General features: G+C 34.0%; 1 protein-coding gene across 7 annotated transcripts in view; it reads left to right on the top strand.

Moving 5' to 3' along the window:
• The window catches only part of USP9X (ubiquitin specific peptidase 9 X-linked), a 118,030-nt gene that overhangs the window by 21,926 nt on the left and 73,323 nt on the right, over positions 1-22,781 (top strand). For all 7 annotated transcript variants that reach the window (XM_025051335.1, XM_025051332.1, XM_025051333.1 and 4 more), the window contains 6 exons: positions 11,210-11,463; positions 15,302-15,447; positions 17,538-17,617; positions 19,328-19,440; positions 20,535-20,753; positions 22,476-22,591. In XM_025051335.1, the coding sequence (XP_024907103.1) occupies positions 11,368-11,463; positions 15,302-15,447; positions 17,538-17,617; positions 19,328-19,440; positions 20,535-20,753; positions 22,476-22,591 (770 nt within the window). In that variant the 5' untranslated portion in view covers positions 11,210-11,367. The remainder of the gene's footprint in view (positions 1-11,209; positions 11,464-15,301; positions 15,448-17,537; positions 17,618-19,327; positions 19,441-20,534; positions 20,754-22,475; positions 22,592-22,781) is intronic.

The following is a 22,781-nucleotide window of genomic DNA, read 5'->3' as shown; positions in this document are numbered from 1 at the left end:
TTTATTTTTTTTTTTAACGGTAAGGTTATATATATTTAATATATATAATGGTAAATATATATATTTACACTGCGTGTTCGCCGAGTCAGATTACCTCTGTGTACCTCAGCATTTCCAATCTGTAAAATTGTGATAATGAGTATTTACCTCTTAGGATTATTATGAGTAATAAGTAAGTTAATAAGTCAAAATGCTTTAAATGATACCTGGCACATGGTAAGTACTCAATAAATGTTAACTGTTATTTATGTGTCACCCCTGACCCATTGTTTTTCACTTCCTTTTTGGTTCTTTTTCTGCTTTTATTCCATACTGTTCTCCTAATTTCTCTCCTTTCTCTCCATCTCTTCATATTGTTGATTTGAAATAAATCTAGATTGTATTTACTGAGTATTGATGTTTTAAGGCTAAGTTTTCATTTGATGTTTTAGATGTATTTGTTTGGATGCCTGTTGGCATTGGCTGCATAATTTAAAAGATAGTGTTTTGTGAGAACTTTTGTAATGTTTTATTTATTAAGGTAAGTGCTATGGAGCTGAGTACATAGATGTGCTATTTTAGTCTCATTTTTTTGTGTACCTAAACTTGCATTTTACATACACGTTTATAAAAAAGAAAAAGTGTTATAGTGTATTTCAGGGACATGATCTTGCCTTAGTTTTATTTTGTCTTTAAGGACAATTCCGAATTTTTATTTGTGGATGGCAGGATTTTATATCAAGAAAACCAACTGAGGAACTAGTAAGTGGTTTGAATATGATTACTGTGCTAAAATAAGTTATTTAATTTCCATATATTTATGAATTTCCAAAATTTCCTTCAGTTGAATTCTTACTTTATTCCACTGTTAAAAGACATAACTTTCAAGCTTTTGAATTTATTGAGACTTAATTTACAGCCTAGCATGTGGTCTGTCCTGGAGAATGCTTTCAAGATTCTCTTTGTATTTGCTTTTATATTATATATTTATTTTATTTTATTTGCTTTTGACATTTTGATTAAGATGTTTCTCATTCTAGTCTGTATTTATCCTGCTTTGAGTTCATTGAGACTCTTGGATATGCAGATAATGTTTTTCTTTGAATTTGGGCCATAGTTTCTTCAAATATATTTTTTGTTTTATTTTTTATTTTGTTTTTCTGCCGCTTCATTATGTATATGACGGTTTGCTTAATCATGTCCCATGTTTCTCTGAAATTCTCTTTTTTTTAACCTCTCTGTTCTTCAAATTGCTTAATCTGTTCATCTGTCTTTTAGTTTGTTGATTGGTTGTTCTCAAAGCTTATATCTGTTGAACCACTTCAGCGAATTTTTCATTTCAGTTACTGTATTTTCTGACTCCAGAATTTTCATTTGGTGGTTTCATTAATTTCCAGCATCTCTTTATTGATAGTCTGTTTAAACTTTGGCGTCGTATTTTCCTTTACTTCTTTTAAGCATAGTTGTTTTTAGTTCTTTGGACATACCCAAAATAGCTGTTTTGAACTCTGCTGTCTGACATGTGGACCCTCTCAAAGATGGTTTCTTTTGCTTGCTTTTTTCCCCTCCTTTGTATACACCACAATTTCCTGGCTTGTTCCCCCATCTTGTAATATTTCGGGGTGAAAACTGGACCTTTCATATAACTTAAGCAACTTTAAGTACTGATTTCCCTACTACTCATCCCCAGGGCTCCTTGTTATTTGCTTGATTATTTGTCTAATGACTGGATGGACTACTTTAATGAAGTCTATTTTCTCCATGATTTTGCTTTTCAGAGGGGCACAGTCTTGGTTATGCACACAGTTACCTTGGGATGAAAGTGGTTTTATAGTGAGGCTTTCTTTGTATGTTTTTTGGTGATAACTATTAAGCTGTCAGCCTCTGTTGGAATCACATGGAAATGCTAGTCTCCACTAATTGTTGGCTGGTGGCTCTGTGGTTTTAGGTGAAGCCCTGGGATTTAATTGCCCCTCAGTCTGTTTCAGTTCAATTTTTCTGTTTTCCAGGGGGTAATCTTTGAGGTCAGTCTCTGAGGTTTGTTCTGACTTGGTGTGGGGGTTCTTCTTAGTTGTCTGTCTCTTTACATGGTTCTGTTAGCTGGTTTAAAGTTTAGCTTGTTGCTCTCATGGAACAGCCAGTCTCTTCATTGCTTATTGCCTCTGTCTCCATTGTTTTCTAATGCACCCTCAGGCTTGAATTTTCCCTGTACTGTTTCAAATAAGTCAGTTCACTTTGAGAGAACCTACCCACCCTGAGCAACACCTTTACACCATTGATTCAGAACGGGGGGGTGGAACAATGATCTACTTCTCTAGGCATCACTCAACTTCTTTTCTTTTTTTGGTGGGGGGGGAGGCGTGTGTGACATGGGTTAACGCAATCCAGTAAGTTTCGGGTGTGCACTTGAGCAGAGTGCTGGGTGGGAGCTACAGTCTCTGGTCTTAGCTTGTCTCCTGGCGTGGAACCTTGGCCCTAGAATGAGATAGAACAAAGGTCATTAGGACTGCATTATTCTTCCCTACTGAACTTGGGTCCAGCTTCTGCTCTGTAGTTAGGGCCTGGATAGAAGAAAAGGAGACCCCAGATCTCTCAGCTGCTCTTGCCTGCAGTAGTAGATCTTCTGCAAATCAAACTTGGGGATAATGCAGTAAGCTAGCTGCCTTCTCCTCTTGGAGAAATACCTTGACTAGGAGCTTGCGGGGAGAGAGTCCTGTGTTTCTGGCTGCACCAATCTGGAATGGAGTATCTGTCCTGCTGAGCTGGCTCGGAATGCCACAGACTCTATTCTTACTGAGATATAGTAGATATTCTTGAATGAGTGTTTTCTTCATTTACTAAATACCCTTAGTACACTTTGTTTAAAATGTTTTTTAAATGTTTTAAAGACTGCATTTTTAAAAATAATTTTCACCAGTTAATGATTGTTTCATTTTGTAGAGTGTCCACAGAGCTTCTGATGCCATCATTGTAGAAGTCGTTTTTAACTTAAAATTACTCATTGCCTACAGCCACTTAAAAGTTCATGGTTGAAAATGCCTTGGGAAGAATGCTGGAATTCATTTTATATGGATATATAAAAGCTTCCAATATCCTAATTGTGTACCTATGACTTGACAGACACTTAGTATGGAGGAATTTTGAATAAGAGTGTTTACCAAGCATTCCTAAATGAATAAATTTCTGCTGTCACAAAGAATTTAGAATGCAGTATGCAGTTCTTTTGTGGCAACTTGTAGGGAAGTTATCTATAGGAAGTAGCAGTGGCTATAAATACTGATGGTAGTGACAAATTGGAGGGGATATTTAATAGTGGTGATAATAGAATAATGAGCATTTAGCTCAAGTAATAATATTTGAATTTAACAAAGATTAATTAAATACCTTCATTTGCATTAGCCTGTTAGTGTTTGGTTGTGAACTAGCATCACACTGGGGTAGGGGAGTCGTACTTAATATAGCTGCTTTGACTGGTTTTGGTTAATTTATCCTAATGTTTAATAACAATGATGAGTTCTGTGCTAATGATAATGGCAGTCCTGGTAGAACTAAGAGAAGATAGGCCATTACTCTTGAGCAAAGGCTACATTTTAACACTGTTTAGGAATACTTAGATTTAGAGCAGTGGACTCAGCTATTGAAAATAACTTGTTTCATTTCAAACTCCGTAATGCGAAATCTCATCTCATCATTGAACAATAGTTTTTATAACATGGTTTTGGATTATGCCTATTTCTTAGGAATACAACTCTTGTGTTTCAGAAGAAAAGCCTGGATTGTAGCCATTAATGATGACACAGAATACTTAACATGAGAAAATGAAAATTAAGTGAAAAGTCCAGTTTCATAAAATATGTTTCTGCTTTAAAAATGATAGACTATATCTTGGAGGTGGGGATATGGTGAGATTAATGGTAATTTTTTCTTTATCTTCCAGCATTATTGATGTATGGGATGGCGGTTAAAACTGTAGACCCCTGGAGCTAGTACTGTCTAGATTAGAATCCTGACTCTTCCACTTTGCTTATTCACTCTGCCCCAGTTTCTTTACTCCCAAGTGGCCTAACAATAGGCTTGTTCTGAGGATTAAATAAATTTATACATATAATTTACTTGGAATAGTGTGTGACACAAACACTCAAATGTTAGCTATTTTAATCACTATTAATAAGAAAATTTTTATTTAAAATTTGAGGTATGTCAGCCTGGCTCTGATAGTATTGAAATTGGGGAAGGGGTTGAGAGGTGACATTGGAAAAATAAGTTAGGGCTGATTGTGAATGACCTTGAATAACAGTTCTTATGTAAAAGGTGGAGAGGAGTAAGGAGTAAGCCAGTAACTGTTTCAGAGATTTGAAAGTGTTGGGAGATTAATTTAGTATTAACATACTAAAGAGATTGGTAGTGTGGAGACCAGCCAGGATGTTTAAAATTGGAGTCTAGCCTAGAGTGTAGGAGTGGGAGTGGAAAAGATAACATTGGACACATCATAAAAGAGGAATTGTTGGAGATGAAAAGGGAGAGGATTTGACTTTGTTTTTACTACTCTCCCTGTCCCCCTCCCCCATTTTAGTTTTGAGCACCTACCTTTTGTGTGCCAGTGAATCCTTGGGATTCAGTGATGAACAGAGTTCATACAGCTTCTGTCCTTACAGAGCTTTAATTTTTTGGTAGGCATAGAGATCATCAAACAGATGCTATGAAAGAAAGGTACAGCTGACTCTGAGAGCCTCAAGAGTACATACAGTAAGTCCTCACTTAATGTCATTGCTAGGTTCTGTGACTTTAAGTGAAATGACATATAATGAAACCCAGTTTTACCATAGGCTAATTGACATAAAGAAGAGTTTATATCATCATCAGTGTTAAAAGGAAATGATGGTGAGGTTATTCGAGGACCTGCTGTACTTGATGGAGTCTGTCAGATTTGAGAACTGATGAATCAGTGTGGGAAAAACTAAGACTGCTTGTGCAGAGGCCCCAGAGTAAGGCAGCATGAGGGGAGTACATTTTGAAGGAACAAGGAGAAGACAAGTTGAACAGGACTTAAAACAAGTGGGGTAGTTGCAAATTGAGACTGGAGTTGGGTGTTTGAGGAGCTTTAGACCATTAGAGAAGTATTTTGGTCTTTATCCTGGTCTTTGAAGATTTTTAAGCAGGGCTACGACATGATATGGTTTGCATTTTAATAAGACTCAGTGATCATTTCTAATGTAAAAAGGTAAAACATGATTGAAGGGATGGTTGCAAGCTTGACAGTAAGCATGCTTTTAAGAGAAAGAACAGTCTCTTAATCTTCGTCCCCCGTTTTTTCCCTCTTAATTAATTCTTCCCCTGTGAATTTAGAAAGATCATTGTCTTGGGAGCTATGGTGAATCTTCATGGGTATAATGGAAGAGTCAACAACAGCTTTGGAGTCTTAACAGAGGCCACCTGCCATCTTGGACAGGCTCATGTACTTGGTCTTTCAGTTTCTGTTAAATTGTACTGATAGCCATGGGATAGGTATCCTGATGATTAAATGAAGTTATACAAATAAAGCACCTACTAGTGTGCCTGATACATAAGCGCTCATAACTTTTCTAGAGTAATGTATAAATTAAGATGGAACTGGAAAGGAGCCTGTGATGCTGTGATTTATAATACGAATATATTTGTTCTTCATCCTAGTTCCCTGGCACAGCTTTTAAAACCCTTGGAATCATCCCAAGTGTGGAGAGCCTTGAAGATGTCTTTTATTATGTTAATTAGTGGAGTGGAAGGTTAAGGGTGGGGTACTGACCATGTGATTGAAGGGTTGGTACTTTCGGTCCTGCCCCTCCCTCACCTCTTGCCTCCTCTGGGGAGAGGAGAAGGGCTGGACATTAAGTTAAATTGTCAGTGACTTACGATCCAATTAGTTGTGTGTATGTAATGAAGCCTCTATAAAAACCCAGAAGGATAGAGTTCAGATAGCTTCCAGGATGGTGAACTCGTGGAGATTTGGGGAGAGTGGCCCTCTTGGAGAGGGCTTGGAAGTTCCTTGCCTTTTCCCCATATCTTGCCCTATGCATTTCTTCCATTTGGCTATTTCTGAGCTATATCCTTTTATAATAAACCAATGATCTAGTAAGCAAATGTTTCTGAGTTTTGTGACTCGTTCTAGCAAATTAAACCTTGAAACCTCCAATCTATAGCTAGTAAGAAGCACAGGTGACAGTCTTGTGGGACTGAGCCCTTAACCTGTGGGATCTGATGCTATCTCCATCCAAGCAGATAGTGTCAGAATTGAGTTGAATTGTAGGAAACTCAGCTGGTGTTGCAGAGAATTTGCTTGGTGTGGGGAAAAAACTCCACACATTGTAATTTGATGCAGAATCGTAGAGCCACAGGGAAACTGAATGAAATGGACCAGCAAGTCCACAAAATTTTTTGAAGAGTATAAATACTGAAACCTATTTTGCCTTGCTAGAGTGGTTATGGATCGTAGTCTCTGAATATAATTGATTGTGAGTGTGTCACAAGTGAAAATAAATTGTTAAATAGTTAAATACAATAGCAATGTTTGCAAATGAGGTTATCTAAAATTTAGAGTCAGGATTATCCCCCAGTAATTATTTCCCCCTCATATTTCAATGCGTTTTCTTAGAAGGGATTAGAAAAAAGAAACCTAGAAGTCCAGATACCAAGCAGAATGTCTACACATAACTATTTTTTGTTATCTTTGTGTTCTGCTTAATACAGTTTTGGGATTTGAGCAGTTTCTCTGTGTGTCCATGAAGTGTGTCAAACCTGCAATACTTTGTATGTGTCATTTCTCATGTTGTGGTAGAAAAACTATCATATAGGATAAGATACTTTCCTTTTGTACAACAGTGCGTAAAAACTGCCTTTTTAGCATATGAATCTGTCATAACAATAGAAATTACAATTAAAAATTCAAAAATGTCTAAGTATTAGTGGCTTAAAAATATTTTCATACTCAAATGGTAGTTATTTTGAAATGAAGCTTAGTACTTAAAAAGATGCTTCATATTGGATTACAATAAAGGTAGAATCTTTATACATTTCACATTAAAATTTTAAATCAGCATAATTTAAGTTCTATCTGCTAGTGTATTAATTACAAAATAATTGTCTAAGTTATAATTAAAGTTTAAATTTTGTCATTAGTAGAGAAGTAGTGATCTAGTGTCTGGTAAAGATTAAGCACAGCTTGTATTTTATAGCTCGCTTCTCTCACCTCTTTTGAGTCAAGTATTTTAAGAAGGGGAAAACAAGGGTTAATGGATGTGAGACATAGAAAGTGCATTAATAGAAAAGAAGAAAAATCAGTAATTTTGCCTTTTGATTTTAGTATGTAAAACCAGAATAGGTAAAATTCACAAGTTAATTTCTATGGATGATTTTAAGGATGGTCTATCAGATTGTTTTCTAAGAAACTCAACTCATTTTGATGTCCAGTAAAAGAAATAATTTGTTGGAGTGTTGGACTTGCTGTCGATTGCTTATTGTCTCTATCCTCAATCTGTAATGTTAGTTCCATAAGAGCAGGGAGATTTGCCTGCTATGCACTGTCATATTCCCTTATGCTTAAAATGTGGCCCATTGTAGATGCTCAGCACATATTTCTTGATTCAGCTTTGAGTTTTTATTTAAACATATATATTTTTTTTTAATCAAAAGAAAATTTACAAAGAGAGGGAACTGTAAGTATGCTAGTATCATATATACAGAATTGTGGAAGGTTTCAGTGTGTTGTATTAAAAGAGAGATTCTAGAATATAGGGAACAATTGAGCAGAGATGGGAATAATGACTGGGTAGAGAAAGACCATTCTTTGTCCTTAGGGTTTCTCCAGTATTAACAACCTCCAACTTGAAAGCTGCTAGAGAAATTCATTTCTGCAAAGTTTAAGTATAAATGGTTTGCTGCTTTTAGCGCGTACTTAGGTTATTTAAAAGAACATAATGCCAACCTTTATTCAGGTAAAGGTCATGGCTTTTCCCATCTTGGACGATGTCGAGATGCTAAGTTTGAATGTGGAAAAATGCTGTGTGTGTTCTAAAGTCAATCTAATATTGCCATTTTGTTTACATTTTGTATTGCAGAAAGCTAAGATGTGTTCCAGTAAAATGTGAATGAAGGGGACGAGGGGGAGAATAGTGACTGTTAGTAATGTTGTTTTTCTAAAAATAACACTTTTAAGCTTTATGTAAAACTTAACTTCATACAGTAAATTTTCACACTGTGACTTGTTGAATTCGTGTGTTCCTATAGGAAGTTGTTGTCATTTGTGTCCAATTTTACATGGTTTGAATAATTATTGAGTATTTTAGTTCTGCATGTAAGATACTGCTGCTTTGACTTAATAGAAAGCTTGTTCTAGCCCTGCTAGGTGTCCCTAAATTCCTGTGACTTGGAGAACAAGCTCCTATGAGAGCCTTGAGACTGCTTTAAATCAAGTAAAGAAGAGTGATTCTCACTTGGGAATCTAGTTTGTTTCCTCCACTTGGATTAAATGGAATTTGTTAAGAACTGTAGTAGTGGTATTCTTGATAACTTAGTTGTGGCATATCTTTGATAATTTTTTTCCATTCAGACCTTTCCAAATTATATCTTAAAATATTCAAGTTCTTTCCTCAAATATTCAAGAACCCTGCACAGTACAGTATAAAAAGGGAAAAGAAAATTCTATTTTTTGAAAATTACTGTGTGCTTAGTATTCGTGAAACACCTTTATTAAAATAATTCTCATGGCATTTTTCTGGGTAGCATCTCAGTTTTAAAGAACTGGAAAAATTGTGATAGTGATTGTTACCTTTAAGATAGGCAGCTTGTGAGCAGCAGAGGGTGGGATTTTGAACAAGAATTATGTTTGAGTCCAGAAATTATTTTTGATTGCTCCATACCTATTTCTTACTCTTAATCTCTCAACCTAGCATATGGAGGAAAAGAAATTCAGTTTTTATGTGGTGATAGAGAGATGGCTGTTCAAAATAGAATAGAACAGAGTATGCTGTGTCGAGACCTGATATACCTTCTTAGTAAGTACTGGAAATCTAGAAATGGAGAGAACTTGACAGGTAGAAGAAACTAAGAAACCAAGAGACAGATGAGACAGAGAGAGGGATGGTAAGCAGCTTGAAGCTTTGCCAGTGGAATACGAAATGATTTAGTTCTGTGGTTTGAAAGAAAGGTATTTTATTTAGATGAGGGGTTACACACTGCCACCTTTACATGTACCTGAAAGTTATTTTGTTTATAGGGATAGTCCCTTAGTTATCCACAGAATACTTTTGTCTAGAATAATTTATCCCTTGACTTTTGATTTGTCTATAGGTGGAGGTTTTGGGAATACATATAAATGGAAGAATGTTGAGCATAAACAAAACACATCTAATTTTAAAATATTTTAACTCAAATGATCTTGAAACATTAAAGTACTGCAAAGCAAGAGAACAGTCAGTTCTCTATATATACCTATCTGTATATAGATTGATAGATTTGATCATGGGGAAATATAACAAAATTTACCATTTTAACATTAAATGTACCGTTCCGGTGGCATTAAGTACATTCACATCGTTGCACAACCACACCACCATCCATCTCCAGAACTTTTTCATCTTCCCAAACTGAAACTGTACCCCTTAAACAATAAGTCCCCATTCCCCACTTTCCCCCAGCCCCAGGTAACCACCTTTTTACTTTGTCTCTATAGGTACTTCATATAAGTGGAATCGTAGAGTATCTCTTTGACACTGGTTTATTTCACTTAGTATAATGTCCTCAAGGTTCATCCGTGTTGTAGCATATGCCAGAATTTCCTTCCTTTTTAATGCTAAATAATATTCCATTGTATGTATATACTGTATTTTGTTTATCTATTTGCCCTTGGGTTGTTTCCTGGAAAGACTTTGAGAGATACTACTGGTTTAGTGGACAGGGTGATAGAATTAATTCAAGAGTTGTTAACTTTCTACCTGTGCTTTGGTCAAATCATTTCTTAGAGCCTTGGTTTTCTGATTTATAGAAATGCCACAAATTCTATGTAAACTGTAAAGATGTACCTTTAAAATACCATTTTAATTTTGGCGTGCCTCGGGGTTCGCTCTCCCCAACTTGTCCTACTCCTGGCAATATATTATGCTACTTCTGTCTGTTTTTAACCTCATCGGTATTTGATATTATCAGTCTTAAACTTTTTATGCCAATTGACAAGTGAAACAAAATCTTGTTAGGAGGTGAATATTGGACTGTTCTGAAGTAAATGGGAAGTGTGTTTACCTTATGTATAACAAAATACATACATATAACCAGTGAGCTAAAGTTCTCAATCTTGTGAAACATTAGAATCAATCACAGTGAGGAAGTTTTTTGAAAAGTACTAATACCTAGGCTTCACTCACATATATTGTAATTCATTCAGTCGGGAATGGGGTTTGGACATTGGTTTGTTTTAAAGCACCTCAGATGATTTTACTGTGCAGCTAAGAATGAGGCCTATTGGTCTAATGAATATAGAATTGAGGGTTTGGTGGCATTCCCCTATATTCCTTTGTCAGGTAGCAAAGAAGAATTCCATTGTTAAACAGTTGGGATCTGTAGCCTCGTCATAGCGATGGAAGTGCTTGTGGCCAAAACCTTGCCAAAAGTGAAGTCAGGGTCACTTTACAAATTTGGTTGTATTGGAGTAGTAGTAGTAGGTAGTATATAGTTTGAACCCTCTCCAAAGAAAAACTTCCCCAAAGTTTAAAGTTTCTGTTAAAACCACTTGTAAGCTTGTGTAAAAACCATTTATAATGCTCTAGTACCAGTGACGAATGTTAGTTGTACACTCCTTCCTGAGATGTCTTTAAAATCAGATTTTATTACCTTAGTTTATGTCTTGAGTATACACATTTTTTACAGTGTATTTAAGGCATTAGCAAATTGAAGACAGGTGTTGTTTTTGCCATTCCATAATTGAATCAAAATGGCAACTAAGTACCTTGGTGTGATGTCTTTGGAATCCCAGGAGAAAACAAATATAAGACTGTATCTTTATGTCTTCTTGATATAACAGGTGATGTACCATTATTAGTTCATTAAGTTGAATATAGTATTAATGAAACTTTAGCTTTTCACTTTGTTGCCATCTCATTTATATAGCCACCTTCTCCTAAGATTCACTAGTTTAAATTTGAACAGTTCCTTAATTCATGTTTTTTATATCTAAAACAAATGTACTTTTTTCTTCTACTTGTAGGTTATGCAATGGTCTCTGCAAGATGGTTTATTCTTGAATTGGAGCTTTTTAAGACTAACAAATGCTGGTACTTCATCTTCTATAAGTGGACTATAATTTCTTTCCTCAAGACAACTACATAAGCAGACAAAATTGCAAAGATCTGCCCTGTGTCGAGTATGACAGCCACGACTCGTGGCTCTCCAGTAGGAGGGAATGACAACCAGGGCCAGGCTCCTGATGGACAGTCTCAGCCCCCTCCTCAACAGAATCAGGTAGGATGTTTAAGATATTACTTAAAGCATGGCAGGGATCCCCAGCTCCTGGGCTGCAGACTGGTATAGGTCCGTGGTAGCAACTGGATCACACAGGAGGTGAGCAGCGGGCAGGTGAGCAAGCGAAGCTTCATCTGTATTTGTAGCTTCTCCCCAGGGCTAGCATCACTGCCTCAGCTCCACCTTAGATCATCAGGCATTAGATTATCATAGGAGCACCGGTCTTTGGTACCAAAAAGTTGGGGATCGCTATACTATAGAATACTTAAATAATGGAGCATGTTCTGAATAATTTGTGAAATAACCATAAAACTTATTTTAGAAAAGTAAATATGTTACTGTCTTACACAGTAACAAGAAAGCTCAAGTATTGGAGATGGTGACACTTGAGTATGTGGCCCATCTTTTTCTGGTGTCTTATACTCTCAGTCATCATTAAAATTAAGTATTTAATCCCTGTGTCAATTCTGGAACCTTATGGTTAAGGGAAGGGATTCAAGTCATGTTGCTTGTGTTCAAATTTAAGCTTTGCACCATATTAGCTTTATGACTCGGTTAATTATGTAAAACCTCTAAGCCTTAGCTTTTAATCTGTAAAATGGAGGTAACAAGAATATAACAACTTGACAAAGTTGTTAAGAGGATCAAGTGAAATAATGTTTGCAAAGAGCTAAAAATAGATTTTGATATCAAGATTTTATGCTGTTCTCCAAACTCATAGGGTGATATTCTTTTTATATTTTCTGGATGAATTTGTGTAAGATTTCTGTTATTTCTTCATTAATCATTTGGAAGATTTTACTGGTGTGAAACCATCTGGCCTGGGGTTTTATTTGCGGAAAGGGTTTGATTGCAAGATCCAACTTGATTTTTAATAGGGGAATTTTCTGGGTGTGTCTTTGTGTCTATCTTTGGTAAATCTGGATTTTTGTTTGTTTGTTTGGTGTCTTTAAGGAATTTGTCCATTTTGAATGTCGGGGTCTGTGGTAATATCTGCTTTTTAATTTCGGATACTGCTAATCTGTATTCTCTCTTCTGATCACTCTTTCTTAGGGATTTATCAAGTTCATTAAACCTTCCCTCAAACCAATTTTTGGCTTTAATTCTCTCCCCCCTCCCTACTTATATGTTTTTACCCTTAGATTTTTGTTCCCTTTACTTCTTTTGGATTTAGATTACTGTTCTTTTTCTCATTTCTTGTAGTGGGAGTTTAGATAATTGGTTTTCAGCCTTTTCTAATGTATACAGTTTTAAATTGGGAAATATTAAACTGAATGAGACAAACATATGAAAATTGTGATAAGCACGTGAATCACAGACATGCTGCTTACAATTGGTACATGCTTATGTAGAATTCTGTATGGACAAGTTTTTAGGCAAAAGTATTGTTATTGTAAGGTATATCTGTCATTCGAGGATAAGTTCCTACATTGTTCAGCTATAATAGATTAGATAGTCTCTCTATTACAAGTGTGATAGAAAAGAGCTTTGAGCATGTTATTCCTCCCTTTCTTTTTCTCCCTCTGCTATTTTAGAGAAGTGAGCAAGTCAGGTTTTTAATTTTTTTTTTTTTTCCATAAATATATGTTGACTTTCTTTTTCTTTCAGTTCCTACTTTTAAGACATAAAAGTACTTAAGTGATAGTCACACATCTTGGACATCAAAAGTTATCTTTCTCATGTCATAAATTGGTTAGCCAGTATTCGGGTTTCTTTAAACATAGTCAAAAGGTTGGATGCCAAAGATTTCTATTTTTAAACCAGGAGCTAGTAAAGTTCCAGTATCTTTGCTATCTTTTTTTCTGATTTATATCTGTGGTCTCTCACATTTTCATTTTCTTATTCTCTACTCTTTAATGTTAGAATTTTAGTATTTCACAAGATTTGACGCTGTTGGACCAAGAAGAGGCAACTATAACATTAATTACTGCCCAACTTTTGGCTTTCTTTTGGAATATGCTTTTTACATATTGGTGCAAGAGAAATTTCTAAAATCAGGGTTTTTTTTTTTTTTAGTTTAACATATAATATTTTTAAAAAGGGTGTTCCCACAGGAGAGAATTTTAGGCTCTAGTATATAGTAAAACTTGATAAATGAAAAGGCCCTGGCAAAGGCACTATGGGTGAACATTCTTGGGTACTGTTGCTAGGATGATGCAAACTTTCTGAAATGGAATTTGGCTATATATAATTATGTATATATCAGTAGCACTAAAAGAAATAGTTTGTAGTGTTGTAGTAATTCTATTTCCAGGATCCTATCCTAAGGAAAAATTGAAGTTGAACACAAAGATTTATATATAAAAAGATTTATTGCAGCTCTGTTCATGTTAGCAATAAATATTGCAGAATACTAAATGTTGCTTGATTTTTATAAAAGATTCTGGTGAGAAAGAAGAGGTAGGTGGGGAAATACTCAATGGTGAATGGAAAAGGACACAGGCTTAAGCAGGTACAATCATAATTTTATTGAAATATATATATACATATGTACATATATACACGTGCACACACACATATATACATATACACACAACGTGTGTGTGTGTACACAGAGAGAGAGAGACAGTGGACTTTGGGGGGAGCTCACAGAACAAAGATTGCAAGGAAATAATGTAAAATGTTATTGGTACTTATCTGTTCGTGTGATATTATAGGTGTTTTAATTGTGTTTTTTTTTTTTTGTCTTTAAAATTTTTTATGAACATATATATAATACTTGTCATACCAAGGGAAAGAAGGCTTTTAAAAAGATCATAAAGCAGACTTCCTAAGTTACATATTTCAAATGCAGATATTTCTATTTGGCTTCTCACACTTGAATTCTGTACTATAGATTCTTTTACCTTGAATCCACCTCTATAGCATATGCACAGTGTTCACCATCTTAAATATAAAAGTTCACCATTTAGTTGCAAATTAGCTTTATGGGTTCGTATATAAACTTTGTAAGTAGAACAATGATATATTCAGCTCTCTTCAGTATAAGCATTTGCTTATATAATTATTCAATAGGTACTAAAATAATGAGAGGGGCCCTCTTTCAAAGGGCCATCTACCTACAATGGATAGAAAATTCAAGAACAGATGAATAAAAGTCAGCTTAAAATTTATATTGCTTTTAATTTGAAAGTGTGAAAACACCATCTTTCTAAATTAAGAATTAAATGTCATAAAAATTTATTTATCATATTTTAGTGTAAATATGCACAGCTAAAGTAGGAGGCAAAGAGAAAACTTGCTAAAGAGGAAGAATGACAAAATAAAATTAACCATATTAGTTGAAAATAACATGACTTATTTAGAATCCATAATCGTGAAATTTTAATAATTGGATAATGGTTTAAGACTAAGGAAATTGCAGAGTAAAATAATTTTCCCCTTCAAATTAAAAAAATAGAAGCTACAAGTCAGAAACTCTTTAATATGTAAAATGCGGTTTCCTATTTGTGTAATAATTTCTATCATGACAGGGCTTATAAGATGGGAAATGTAAGCAGAGAAGCGATACGCATTGTTCTTAAGAACACAAACTTTACAATTAGACCTGAATTCAAATCCTGACCACAGAGTCAGAGGTGTGTGACCTTGGGCTAATTACTTATTGTCTCATTAAAAAAAAAAAAATTTATTGAATGGCAGAATACTTCCTTAGGCTGTTAAATGAAATTATTTTAAAGCGTAGTGGCACAGAGACTGCCTGAAACATAAGCTTACAGTGATCAAATCTTCTTTAAAAATTTTACATTATTTTCCTCTAATCTGTGTTGGTCGAATTATTAGATGTTGTACATATGTTATAGAACCCTAAATCTGGAATATTTAATTTTTAATTAAGACTTCATCGCCTGATTCTTCCAACGAAAATTCCCCGGCAACTCCCCCAGATGAACAAGGTCAAGGTGATGCTCCACCACAGCTTGAAGATGAGGAACCTGCATTTCCACATACTGACCTGGCAAAGTTGGATGATATGATCAACAGGTGAGTAGATTTTGTTAATGTTAATGTGGGTAGTACATAGAAGTAACTAAGTTTCTCGGCATAGTGAGTAGTGGATAGGAAAAAGAGAAAGACTGTATAGGAATATGACAGTAACCACCACACTGCCTCATTATACAGCCTTAACACCTTAGTCATTGTCAAGTACTTGTAACCCATGCTTCTTACTGGATTCTAAAAGTGAAAGGGAGTAATAATGTCAATAAGGTTTTCAGATTAATGTTGCTAACCTAGCTGGTATGTTTCTGAATTGGAACCGTACGTGTGATTTACTTTTTTGAGAGTTTATGGAGATTTTTTTCTAATTGGTACGTTGGTTGTTAAGGTTACTGGATAACTTAGATAATTTTTGCTTGGCCCTGCGGTAAAGCGGGTCATAGTAGATAGAGTTCCTCAGAGCCTGCCCCTTGTAAACTCTGGACTAGTCTGAGGCATTTAACCTTCTCAGCTGTTTTGTTTCTCTTGATCTTCATCTTGGGGCAGTTCAGAGGACGAATTTTCATACTTGTAATACAAACATACCTGACCCCTCCAGCCTCATTAGTTGGGAGAAGACTGAGAGAATGAAATTGTATGCTAGGGAAGAAAATGATTTAAAGAAGATAAGGGGAAGAGACCGTTGGGGAACCCCTCATGGCTGTGGTCTTCACCAGGCCATGGGCTCAACAAGTGAGTGCTAAGAAGGTGTGTGACACATCCCCCAAACTCCAAAAAGGAAAGTAAGGAAAACAGGCTTAAGGCACTTGCCTTATTATTAAGTATTTTTGTTGTATTCACTTTCTAAAAATCAGTTAACAGTATTATGTATATAATGGCAGGGGTGTAGAAACCCTTTGCATTTTTAAATTCTGATGATAATGTATGCATTGTTAAACAAATATTTTGTTGAGAAAGTCTTATGTAATTTTCTCCTTACACACACACATCCCAACCAAAAATTACTAACAAGATTATAGTCTTCCGGATTATCTTTGCATTTACTATCATATGTATTGATTTTTCTACAGATATGGGATTCTTAATATAATGTCATTTTGTAACTTGCTTTCCTCACTTCATCTTTAATAGTTTTCTTATCAATATGTATTTAACTCATTGTTTTTAACAGTATATTTGAAAAACTACATTAAATGTGATTCTGGCAGATGCCTGTAGTAATGGTATACAGTAAGTTATAGTCACATAAAATAATGTCCCTGACCATTCTCTAGCAGAAACATCATGGCAAAAGGTTGTTCTGTTGCTTTTCTGTATTTTTCTGGTGATTCTTAGTAAGTGTACTTCTTACGCAGACTCGAGGACAAAGTTGCATATTAGCAAATCCTCAGGAAGAGAAATATAAATGATATTTTTTATGTAAATAAAAACAATGACAAAGGTGGTATACATTTGTTTCTAATAGATTATGTGGTCATGGAGCACTTTTTGTCAGAATGGGAGTTATTGGAGCCATGTGTAAGTTGGGTGGTGGTGAGGAAGAAGGAGTAGGTAAAGAATGGACTCCTAGATGGTTGGGACTGCCACTGGCACCAGAGAAAGCACCACCTGGGTGCTTCTTACACTCTTGTTTGAGGGAGGAGGATACCTGTGGAAGCATAGATATTTGGAGACCCGCTCTTTCTTAACCTTCAGGAAAAGTTGATGAGTTATGATGAATTGAGACAAAAATCAGCCATTTGCCACCTAATTTTTTTCTTTGTGAGGAAATTAAAGACAACTGAGTGGTTTATCATGTCTCCTCTAACCTGAATCCTGAAAGAGCACTTTTTTATGAACTCTAACAATTGGTTATCCATTTAATTGATATTTGGTTATTATAGTAATTTTATATTCTATTATTCCCTCTCTCATAGCTATATCTTTTGTTTGACAGTTCCTTAAAAACATTATAGAGACAACAGATGACACTTAGTCTGACAAAGCAGATATTCTGCCAACATTGTTTTAATATTTTAATATTAATATTTAATATTTTCTTGGTGAGATAAATAATTATAATTAGTAACTCATTTATTAGTGCTTCTTTTAGTGTGCAACCAGTAAACATCTTTTTATATTTTTGAAATTCTTAGGCCTCGTTGGGTGGTTCCAGTTTTGCCGAAAGGGGAATTAGAAGTACTTTTAGAAGCTGCTATTGATCTTAGTAAAAAAGGTAAGTGTATGTTACTAGATGTGCTTTCACTTCATCTTTGAAGACTTATTTTCCTCTTATAAACACTTAGTATATATTTCTAGACTAGAACATCTAAGATTTATTGCTGTGACTTATGGTATATACCTAGAGCAAGGGTTCATATTTTTTGGACAGCCTTCAGGGGTATTCGTGAACTCTGAAGTTAATACATAAAATTTTGTGTATATGCATATATTTAAAGCTTACGTGTTTTTTTTTTTTTTTTTTAATGCACAAAAACGGTTTAATTTTTCTCAAAAGAAAAAAACTTAAAGATGGGGTCTTTTTTTTTAATCAGTGAAAAGGAATCTGGTGTTTTTGTTCTGTTGTCTAGAATTTAAAGCTTAATGTTAGAATTCATCATTTTTTTCAATACTGGTCTACTTTAGGGTGCAGTTGGATTCTCCTTAACAAAGGATTACTGTTGTAATATTCTCTGTATTTTTCAAGAATTGGAGATTAAAGTAAATGGCAATGACATTTCAGTATCTGACATAGTATAGCCATGGATGTGTTCTAATTATCAAGCATTATCACAATTGAAATAGATTATTATAAAAATTAATTTTTGTTTGATTTTTTATTAATTTATTTTATGGTGACATTGGTTAACGAAATCCAATAAGTTTCAGTCATACACTTTAACAGTAGGGCATATATATGTTTATACTGTGTGTTCACCTCCCATAGTTAGATTTCTTTCTGTCACAACATAAAAAAACGAATATTTTTAGTACCTTAAATAATCTAATAAAACTTAGAATACATTATCAGGTTTCAATTATTTTCCATGGCTCAAATTTCTTATGTTCATTTACGTATTAATTCATCAGTTCAGCATATATTTGAAGACTTGTCCTAGGCATGTTTTAGGTCCTAACAATGATAGATAAAATATTGTCATTCACTGGACATGTATCTCCTCCATCCCTATATTTCTTTTTCTGGGATTCTGGTTCATTTTAGGGAAAGTTTATATTTTTCTTAAATACAGTACTGCGTTGAAGTGTTATCTCTTATGTAATTAAAGTCAAACAATAGTTTATATGCAAATTGAATAGCTTTTCATTTTGTTAACAAGAGTTAAGATTTTGTTTGGGGCATATGACTATTGCCTTTCTGAAATCAGATGAAGTTAAAGATGTAAAGAAGCATAAATGCTGAGACCATGAAAGAGACTAATAACTAAGACAATACAAATTATCTTATTTGATAAAACACTTGAATAGTATAAAGATATCTGTGGCAAATGGATAATTTACAACCAAAATAAGATTTTGAAAATAGTTATGAGATGTCACTGGTTAAAGTTTACTCTCAGACACTAAAAAGTTGTGAAATATTTAGATCCCTATCACATGGTACTGGTAACCATTTTGTGTTTAAGGTCCAGTGTCATAATTTGAAATATTTTCAGTTCATCTTTATATTACTTGGTTTAATGTACTTGATACACGTCCACATTTTTAAAATTCATTGAAGATTATTATTTTTTTGAAAATTGTTTTCGTTTCTGAATCAGTTACCTTTTTGACCTCTTAACATAAATAACACTGTTTTTTACCAAAGCTAGTCTGTATTTGTTAGCTGTCAGTGACTAGTTTATAATTTTCACTTTTTATATAATTGGACATTGTAAAACAACTGCAGATATATTTTGTTTACATTAATTTTTCTCCCCTTTTCTAGGCCTTGATGTTAAAAGTGAAGCATGTCAGCGATTTTTTCGAGATGGGTTGACAATATCATTCACTAAAATCCTTACAGATGAGGCAGTGAGTGGCTGGAAGTTTGAAATTCATGTGAGTCTTGCATTTGACTTTTTAAAAATTAGATTTACGTAATCATACCTGTGAGTATGTTCTCATTTATACACACATACCCACATACACACCCATATGTATATTTGGTTATATATGTGACCCATTGAATTAAAGGGTCTAAAAATGAGAAACTTTTAAAACACTTTTTATAAATTATCATTTCTATTGAAGGAAGCATGATCATTTAGAATGAGTATGAGATTTAGAATTAGAAAACTGTCTCTTGATTTCTAGAGTGCCTTGTAACATTAGGCACGTCACCACATTTCATTGAAAATACGTTATCAACTGTGAGATGCACCACTCATTTTATGTACCACTAAGGAAGAAATACACCCAAGGTGAGGACTCTAATAATCTGGGACACAAAGGGTTATGCAGAAAAATTAACTTACCATACAGAAAAAGACAGCAGGAAACCCTGCATACCTCAACCTTAGCACCTGGTAGAGGGAGAAAAAATATCGGAAAATTTAAACCACAAACTTGTATTCAAATAGTTTTGTAGTCTGAATTCAAATGATAGTTGTGATACAAAAAAGTCCTCAAATGGAGAATTTAAAGTGGTCTCTAATTGGTGGTATTGCCAAGTGACTAGCAGAAGCAAACATACATCTTCTCTATCTTCTCTACAAATGCCTTCAATCTAGGAAAATGTACAATAAGTATGGAAATGGAAACTTTGGAAGTGGCATCAGACTTCTGCATTGAGGCTTAGCAAAGCTGCTTCATCTGGATAATTGATATATTTTTTAGAGTTGCTGCCTCTAGTATACAAATTCCAAAGAGAAAACAATGGTAATTTGTATTTTGTCTGTGGACATAGAGCATTGCCTTCTTCATTTTGTAAGTCATTGCAAATGGTTTTTGAAAATTGGTACTATATAAATTATAAAGAATATACTAATTTGTCTTTTTTGATATATCAGTTTGGTCCCAATATTAGTGAAATTAAACATAATCTAAATGATCAATATGGAAAAATAGATCATTCAGATATTAAGATTGGAAAATATTTGTTTGGAATTGCAGTGTTTTGATTTTATAAATCACCTTTCCCCCTTATATAACAGAGGTGTATTATCAACAATACTCATCGCCTAGTGGAGCTATGTGTGGCCAAGTTGTCCCAAGATTGGTTTCCACTTCTAGAACTTCTCTCCATGGCCTTAAATCCTCATTGCAAATTCCACATCTACAATGGTACACGTCCATGTGAATCTGTTTCCTCAAATGTTCAGTTGCCTGAAGATGAACTCTTTGCTCGTTCTCCAGACCCTCGATCACCAAAAGTGTGTTGGTTTGTTACTTTCAAAATTAAATGTTACAGTTTTGCTGTGCCACAAAACTTTAAATGATCCAAACGGTCTGTTAACATGGGGAGGAATAATTTCATACTACTCTTAAAGGGATTCTGTATTATTTTGTTTTGGATTTTCTTTTTCAGCTTTATTGACGTATAACTGACAAAATTCAAAATTGTTTTGGATTCTTTTTTTTATTTTTTTTTAAATTAAGCTTTCTCTATGTAGTTAGTCCCCATTGTCTTTTGCTCAGCCCTTTGGGAAATACTGATAATATGGATTAGTATGAAGCACCATGTTTTCCTTTTAAATAAGAGTAGGAAATTACTTCTTTGACCAAGGCCACAATCATTTTAAATATGCCAAGATTTTGACTCCAAGATCAGGTATATCTTACAAGTATCTAATAATGTGTCATAAAAGTAAGATTACAGAAATTATAAATGAAGGCAACATATTAAATGTATAAATATCAATGAAATATATATGCTATACATAAATGTAAAAGTTCTCCAATGTAAGTTTTTATACCGGCATAAACAGTATATACTTTAAAATGTATCCTTAAACTATAATTTTAAATAAGTATTATAGAATTAACAATGTATAATTTTTAAATTTTAGAATTTAAGGAGACATTTTTAATATCGTGGGCCTTATAAAAAGGAAAAACCGGCCAGGAAAATTTCAATTTATGCATACAATGCATGGTTTATTCTGTTAAAAGTGGAAATCATCAAAATGTGTTAAGTGTTTAGTTCAGAGATGAGATTTTTCTGACATTTTGCAAAGTTCGTATTGCTGCCACCTCAGGCTTATTTTTGAGTAAATCAAATTAATACAGAAATAATGGCATTCTTCAACATATACCTGTATTTTTTTATTTTATTATAGTTTTTGTTGTATCGGTCAGTAATACTCTGTAAGAGAATCACAGGGAACCAACTTGATTTAAGATGGTTTCTGGTTGAAGGTATTTTTATCTTTCTTTGAAGCCTAGCTCTTCTCGATTATTAATGATTACTGAGTATTCCTAATTGCTTAAACATTCATTGCAGCTGAAAACATCGGAAGATAAGCTTTAGACTATTTCTTTACTTCACGCACATATACTGTTTTTATATATTAATACACAATTATCAAGTATATCAGTCTAATAGTTTCATTTAAGTTACCGGAGAAATAAAAATGCACTTCTAAGATGAGATTCTGGGTGAATTCACATGAGTCAGAAAAAGCTCAACCCGCATGTTCTATGTTAGGAGTAACAGATATAATACCAGGGGTTAGTTAACTATTAAGGAGAAATGAATTCAAACATCATAGTTACTGAATATCTTTTTTTAGTTTTTTTTTTTCCTAAAGAATGTTTTTATTCACATAAATTTAAAATATATTTTTTCAGTTAATAACATGTTCTCATGTGATGGGATCTCTGAAATAGAAGTATAGCTTCTACTTTCTGTTCACCAACTGTACAGATACGAACAAATAGGTCTGCCTTAGTGATCTAATCTTGTACAGCTACTTATGCTTCTCTCTCAGGTTTACTGTGAACAATATGCAATATTTTTTTTTCCAAAGATGGTTTTACATAATGTTCTTTTATTGAATTTTCTATTTCTAGTATATTTCAGTCAAGAAATTACTTCAAATAGTACTTTCCCCCTCTAAAATCAGGAAGTTAACTTTTTTTTAACTGTATTACAGGGTTGGCTAGTGGATCTTCTCAACAAATTCGGCAGTTTAAATGGGTTCCAGATTTTGCATGATCGTTTTATTAATGGATCAGCATTAAATGTTCAAATAATTGCAGCCCTTATTAAGTAAGTTATGTTTTAAAATGAATCTTCAGTGCATTATAGAAATTGCTAGATAAAAGTTGAGTTTCTTTTTTAAATATGGTTTGTTCTTTTTAACTGGTAACTTAGATTTTTTAAATAATATAGTCTCTCTGTTCAATCCTAGTTGATTGTAAGGAATCAAGTATACAAGACCTTTTTGTCTTTTTTTTTT

This window comes from Pteropus alecto, unplaced genomic scaffold, assembly GCF_000325575.1.
Source record: "Pteropus alecto unplaced genomic scaffold, ASM32557v1 scaffold28, whole genome shotgun sequence".
In the NCBI taxonomy this organism is placed as follows: domain Eukaryota; kingdom Metazoa; phylum Chordata; class Mammalia; order Chiroptera; family Pteropodidae; genus Pteropus; species Pteropus alecto.
The sequence above is the reverse complement of the archived record's forward strand: the minus strand, read 5'-3'. Positions and strand labels throughout refer to the sequence as shown.